General features: G+C 41.8%; 1 protein-coding gene across 1 annotated transcript; it reads left to right on the top strand.

The window, feature by feature from the left end:
* Position 1: 1 nt before the first annotated feature.
* ADRA2C (adrenoceptor alpha 2C) lies at positions 2-7,017 on the top strand (the record flags this gene model as incomplete). The annotated part of the gene is made up of 1 exon (XM_017727533.1): positions 2-7,017. A coding segment is annotated over one exon (1,182 nt), but the record flags the coding sequence as incomplete, so codon positions are not given.
* Between the last annotated feature and the right edge of the window lie 239 nt (positions 7,018-7,256).

Raw genomic sequence — 7,256 nt, 5'->3', positions numbered from 1 at the left:
CCTCATCGTCTTCACCATCGTGGGCAACGTGCTGGTGGTGATAGCTGTGCTCACCAGCCGGGCGCTGAGAGCCCCCCAGAACCTCTTCCTGGTGTCCCTGGCCAGCGCGGACATCCTGGTGGCTACCCTGGTCATGCCTTTCTCCTTAGCCAACGAGCTTATGAATTACTGGTACTTCGGCAAGGCTTGGTGTAACATTTACCTGGCGCTGGATGTGCTCTTCTGTACCTCGTCCATTGTCCACCTGTGCGCCATCAGTCTCGACAGGTATTGGTCGGTCACACAGGCGGTGGAGTACAACCTCAAACGGACACCCCGGCGGATCAAGGCCATCATCCTCACCGTGTGGCTCATTTCAGCCATCATCTCCTTCCCACCATTGATCTCCGTGTACCGGGACCCTGAAGGAGATGTCTTTCCCCAGTGCAAGCTCAATGACGAGACATGGTACATCCTTTCTTCTTGCATTGGCTCTTTCTTTGCCCCCTGCCTCATCATGGTGTTGGTCTATATCCGCATCTACCGCGTGGCCAAGCTAAGGACCAGGACCCTCTCTGAGAAGCGTACAATGCCAGAGGGGTCCTCCCAGACTGAGAACGGCTTGAGCCGCGCTGCCGGCGGCTGCACGTCCCTGAGAATGCAGCTGGGAGAGAATGGACATTATTCAGTGCACCACTGGCGCAAAGCCTCTGAGCTGGAGGACATTGAGCTGGAGGAGAGCAGCACCTCAGAGAGCAGGCGGAGGCGGAGCCGGGAGGAGCATCGCCGCAAAAGCAAGAGCCAGTCCTTCTCCTACTCATACTCCTCCAAGCACTCCAGTAGCCGTCTGTCCCGTGCCAGCAATCGCTCCATGCAGTTCTTCTCATATCGCCGTCGCCGGAAGCGTAGCAGCATCTGCCGTAAGAAAGTTGCCCAGGCCCGGGAGAAACGCTTCACTTTTGTGCTGGCAGTGGTCATGGGGGTCTTTGTAGTTTGCTGGTTCCCTTTTTTCTTCAGCTACAGCCTCTATGGTATTTGCCGGGAGGCATGTGAGGTCCCTGAGACTCTCTTCAAGTTCTTCTTCTGGATTGGGTATTGCAATAGCTCCCTCAACCCAGTCATCTACACCATCTTCAACCAGGACTTCCGCAGGTCCTTTAAACACATTCTTTTTAAGAAGAAGAAGAAGAACTTCCGGCATTGAGCCGGAGGGATGGATTTGCCTCCAGCAGGAGTAGAGTTAAAAGAGAAGGCTCAGTGCTGGAAAAGAAGGGAGGGAAGAGAACATGGGGCTTGGGCTTAGGGAGAAGGAAGAGGGCTCGCCCCCTCTATGGAGCAGGTTGATGCTGTGGGGGACAGGGATGGTGTCGGGGAAGCTGAGGGCATTCACTGTGGTACAGAATGGTGACATGGTGCTCGGGGAGCAGTGCTGGAGTGTGGAGGGGTAAATGGGGAGGGAGTGATTGAACCCTGACGGAGGGCACTGGGAACCTGCAGAGGAAAACAGGCTGAGACACAGAGTTTGGGAGGCAGTGAGCATTCAGGGGCTCTGGAATTTTGTGGGAAAACAAAAAGAGACATCAAGAGGAAAGGGTTAAGTGGCAGTGGTAGTGGAGATTCAAGTATAAATAGGGCAGCTGGGGCCCATGGTGGATTTGTAAGTAAGAAATTGGCTTTTACTGCTTATGTGGGGAAGGAAAGTGCAAAGTACCAAGCACTGACAGTGTTTTAAGTTATGAAAGGATTTAAATGTTTGCCAAAAAAACCCTAAAGAACAATCCAAACTCTTTTCTAAATAAACCTTTGTACTGTTAAAACCTTTTGAATCATGATTTTGCACAAGGGATGAAGTCAAAGCATGGGGTTTTCTTTTCCTTTGGAGGGGTCTTTGCCTATAGAGCTGGATAGGAAATATTTTTCCTATCTTCCCGCAGGTTTTGATTATTCAGTGGGAGAAACCTGGGAGTCTCACATTTTTTCATGAAGCATGAAAAGGAGCACATATACCCCATGACCTCATTTCCTCCTGCTGGATCATCAGGCAGTAAATTGCTGCTCCATCCTGCTCACATCAGTGACCTAAGGACCTTGCTGTCCTGGAGCAGATAGTGAAAAAAAAAAAAAAAAAAAAAATCATTCTGATCAACTCGCCTAACATTTTTTGAAATTAAAAAAAAAAAAAAAAAAAAAAAAAAATCAAGTTTCCACTTCAATGTGCCCAGGGGAACTTTTCCTCCCCTTTTCTTAAGTCTCCCTTCAAAGGCTAAACTCAGGGCTGGATGCATGCTCCTCATTCTCAGACAGGTAGTTGAAGGCGTTCTGATATGCAGGTTTTCAGAGAAGGAGCAATCACCCCACTACCAATGTCTTTAAATCCTTCATATTTACAGTCTTAGAGCAACTAAATCCTTTATTTTTTAATGAGAAGCATACATTGCAGATTGTCAGTGGAGTATGTGAACAAATCTTGAAAGGAGGTGCAGCTGTTTTAAACCTTTAATGTTGCTTGCTTTCCCTTCTTCTGTTTGCATTTCTAGCTTATGGTTTTAGAGGATTTTGTTGGGAGGAGGGGCAGAAGAGGGGAGAATAGTTTGAAAAGTTATTAAAGCAAACTGTATTTCCCATGGGTTTATAAAATGTCATAAACTACAGTAAAGAAAATGAGAGACAGGGACTGGTGTCTGTACATTCATCACTGAATGCATACCATGTGTAAGAGTGAGCTGAGCATTTACATTCCTTATTCAGCTGTGCTGCTGCAAGGTGTGTTTTCTGTTTGTGGAGCAAATACTGCTCCTTTCTATGTTTATCACTCCTTCCATAGGCAGCAGGATTTGGCATCTGCCTCAAATGAACCTTTCCACAGCAAACAGTTATTGGAAAAAAAAAAAGAATTAAATCTAATCACATATGACAGTCTTCTTAAAACATCAGAATTGAATCTATATCAGACAATCATCAGATATCCCCTTCCTTACTCCCTCTGTTCTATCTGGGAGGTGACTGTAGCCTCTCTTCTCTTGAAATCTCTGTAGCATAAGGAAAAAGAATAGAGCAATCACTTTATTTCATCAGTTTTTCATAATAAGCATTTGGGTCACTTAACTCTGGAAAAGGAGACTGTCAGTGACTGAGGTTCTGGTGTTCCTTCAATAGACAATTTAACTCAAATTCAAGTGGGAGTTCTACTGAAGTAGGGACTAGATGATTGCACCAAATGCATTAGAAGTTTGCTTGGTTTTGCTAAAGAAACAACTGAGATATTTTCAAAGTTCCAAATCCGTAACTTATCAGATGCTGTCTTGAAATAAGGCCCAGAGTGTGAAAAGATTTGAGCTTTGTTTAAATAACAAATGGTTTGGTGCAAATGCATACCTGAGGTAAAGGAGAGATAAAAATAGCAACTGAGAGGAGGAAATTACAAGCCATTTCTCTTTTGCAAAATGGAGAGTTCTTATTAATGTTACATCAAGAAGAGCTGAAACAAACTCACATTATTTGTCGGTAACAATGTAGCTAAAAAGTTCAGGTTTGTTTACTCTGAAGAAACTATGTAATCACCAGAGCAACCAAAGCAACATATGGTACCTGGCTACTACCTCTGAGCTCCTGGATGGCTTCATTAGAGGTACCTGTTCCTGCCAAATGAAGGTCTGCTTTTGTCACTTAATGCTCCTTTAGAGGGGTTTTGCAGTCTGCAGACTCACAGTGGTTTCACTGCTTTCGAAATGAGCTTTGTAGCCTGTAAACACAGTCCTTCCCCTTTTTTCTTTCCTTGAAAAATTCTTTAGAATTCAAGCAGTCTATGGAAATGAAATTTAAGTGACAGTCAGAGTTTAGTGAACATAAAATATATATGGAATGACTGATGTGCCTTAAAAGTAAGTTCTTTGCAGTAAAAGTGCTCTGTGGTCATTAGGAACATTAAAGAAATAATGTTTCTATTTTGTTTTGCACTTCCGAATGTTTAGAAGGGATTGATGCAGATACTGAATATCTATGTGCAGCAACATAGTTAAAACCAGGGTATTTCTATGGTTTTAATTTTTATTATCACAGTTACTCATCTGATTCAATGCCTCAAGAGGATCTTATTTCTTCTGACATAAATAAAACCTAATATTCATCAATAAAGATGTGCAGTTTACACCCCTTTTAAGTGCATTTCCCTCTAAATTAGTGAATACAGGATTTCTATAAAATTGTTTTTAATGTAACTACTGAATAGGCTTCTAGTAAAATGGGGCTGATTTACTTTTTTAAAATACAGTGTTCTCTTATTACTTGTATAGCTGAAGACTGGAATTTGTAACATATTGTGGTGTTAACTTTTCATGAAAAGTTTTCAGCTCTGCTACTCACACTGTGATTGTGCTTCAACTGTAAGTTGGCTAATAGCATATACAGGAGAAAAATAGTTCTTCTCTTAAGAAAAAGGGAGACAATATGTTTAAAATGTGCTGAATTGTTTCCTTGATCAGACATGATAAACTGGTTGAAACACTCACTCTCTACTGTTGTAGAAGAATTAAATATTTCTACTAAGCCATATCGATTTTAACAAGTACCTGATCTTTAACCCTTCATTTTCTCATTTCACCATGAAGCAAAATTTCTGTCACTCATAAGTGAGAAGTTGATGTTTCATTTTCAAAACCAATTTTTTGGACAGTGCTGCTTTTGGTTGGGTATTGAAATACCGAACAGTGTAACTTAGCTGGAATGGGAACTCAGTGCTGCTGTCCTTCAGCCACCTCTGTGGGAGTTTTGCATGAGTGAGAAATGCAGAATTAGCCTCTTCAGGGCTTGAGACAGATGGAAGGGGCCTTATAAATAGGAGATTTGACAGGATCACAGCTTTAAATCATTGTCTGAAATAAGAATCAGGCCCTTGTTGCTCTGTGCAATCTCTGTTCAGAAGAGTCATGTCGCTGCAAGAGCACTGGTGATTTCTGACAAGCAGATCTGAGGTGAAAGTCTACATGCAGCTTTGCACACATTGGCCTGTATCATCCTTTGTGAGTAATCCGAGAAAACTTGAGCGGAATTTACTTGTGAATCAGAAAGATAATCACTGTGGGCAAGGACTTTAGGAGCTTCCTTAAACATTGCCTCTTTTTTAGTAAGTGTGCCCGAGGAATTTAAGCAAACATTTGTGTGTAAATGTAGAACAGAAGGTACACAATTCTCTCTGCTTAACTCTTGACTACCGTTCAAACCCATAGAAGATGTGAATTAAGGTTTTTTTAACTATATAACCAGGGGAACAAACCCTGCTGTATATTTTCAGTATAAGCTGCATGAAGAACATGATGTGATTGCATCTGTTTTTCAGAGAAGAAAACTGTTGGTCTGTGAGGGTTGGTATTGGCTAGAACCGCATCTGAGAATTGTAAGGATTTTGTAGGAACTGTTGGTAATGAAATGCATTTCAGGACAATGTTCTGACCTTAAACTATGACTGCTTTCAAGAAGGAGAGAATATCTACAAGCTGTGCAAAAGGAAGACCAGATGCTATCGTGAGTTTGTTTTTATGGTTGCTCATTATGACCTTGTTGGTGAGCAGAAAGTAACTAGACGCTTCAGAGAAAAAGCCTTAATTTGGAGGGGGAACAGTGCATGAGGAAATGGCTACCCACAAACTGAGGGAATTAATATTTCCGTGCCTTCTTTCTACTGTAGACCAGTACAGTGGAGGAAGCCAATAGGGAATGTAAATTTGTCTTCCAGATCTGTGGGTCAGGTGGGCCACACAAAAGATGACACAGGAGAAAGCAGAGATAGGATTGCTCACTTCAGTGTTCAACACCAAGCTTTAATTTGTCCCTTGTCCTTGAAATTAAGCCAAAAATACAGTTTGGCACTTGGACCCAAAGGCTATGTAGCATCAATAATGCTGCACTGAATATAGTCTAGTTTTAGCAGAAAGCATCAGTTCATATTATACATCCTGCACATGTCTGTTTCAGGGCAGAAGTAGGAGAGTTGGACACTTAAGTCATGTGAGAAAGGAATAATCAGCAGTTTGAAGAGTCACAGGTATATTGAAAAATATACCTAGATCCTATTCTGATAAGAGAACTGGCTTCAATTTTGTGGGTACCAATCACTTTGAACTCCTAAGTAATTAGGGAGGTAGAAAACATGGAAACAGTACAAATACTGCTTCTCAAGGAAACAAAAAGTGGCAAATGGCTCAGAGTCTTGTTCAGATCTTTATGCCAGATGCCCAGTCCTCCAGTGGGCTGATAACTGTTACTGGGTTTTCTGGGAAAGGCTGAGATGTCTTCAACTCACAGTGACTATCACACTTGATCTGAACTAAGGAAATACCTACAGTTGGTACATTGCCTTTGTTCGAAGTGGCAGCCCTTAGAGTGCGACAGAAGACATTTTAAGCAGTTTATCTCCCCTCTGGCACATGTTCTTCACTATTCCAAACATTTTTTAATTCAACTGTGCAACAGTTGATAAGGTAGAGAAGGATTGTCAATATCTTACAGAAAAAAAGACAGAGAGGCATGGAAAATAGTAGATAATAAAACCTGGTGTCTTAGTCCTGACCTAACATCTTACCATGATACCAGTCTTTCTTCCCCCAACACCCTTCCTTCTTTTGTAAAACAGAAATTCATGCAAAACTGCAGAAGCTTATTTTAAATAGACTACACCGATGATACTGTTTACTCTAGAAAAAAAAAGAGCTTTTCTGTCAATAAGTAGCCTCCTGCTGTAAAGCAATTTTCTTTACTACACTTTGAAAAATCTAATGAAAAGTAGACCAGCACTTAATTCAATTTGTCTATATGTACTTCCCTTAACAAAAATGCCTTATTAAAGATCCTGAATGTAAAGGACACAAATGAAATGTAGGTGCCTGCTATATCAAAATCAATTAGTTGTGTTTCAGCATTTTTGTGAACAGCAGTCATTCATTTTGCATGATGCTCTTTCCTGATAGCTCTGTGCTGACAGAGAAACCTGCTCACCCTGTTGACAACAGCAATAAAATGAGGATTCATATTTGCCTCCATTAACTCTGTTAAGTCTCCTCTAATACATTAAAAAGCAGGCTGCTAGAAGTAGGTCTAGTAAGTGACACGGATCAGGGTAACCTGACTGGTTCCAAGAGGTACAGCACTTAAATGAGAGGGTCACCCTAGGCTGCAGGGACATGCTTCTCTTGGTTTTGTTCTCTATGCCTTTGACCCAGCATTGCAAATTATTTGCTCTGTAGTGGAACATTTTCAGCACACCATCCCTTTCAACCTCATCT

This window comes from Corvus brachyrhynchos, unplaced genomic scaffold (genome assembly GCF_000691975.1).
Source record: "Corvus brachyrhynchos isolate BGI_N302 unplaced genomic scaffold, ASM69197v1 scaffold80, whole genome shotgun sequence".
Lineage (NCBI taxonomy): Eukaryota > Metazoa > Chordata > Aves > Passeriformes > Corvidae > Corvus > Corvus brachyrhynchos.
This window is presented reverse-complemented; position numbering and strand designations above follow the sequence as displayed.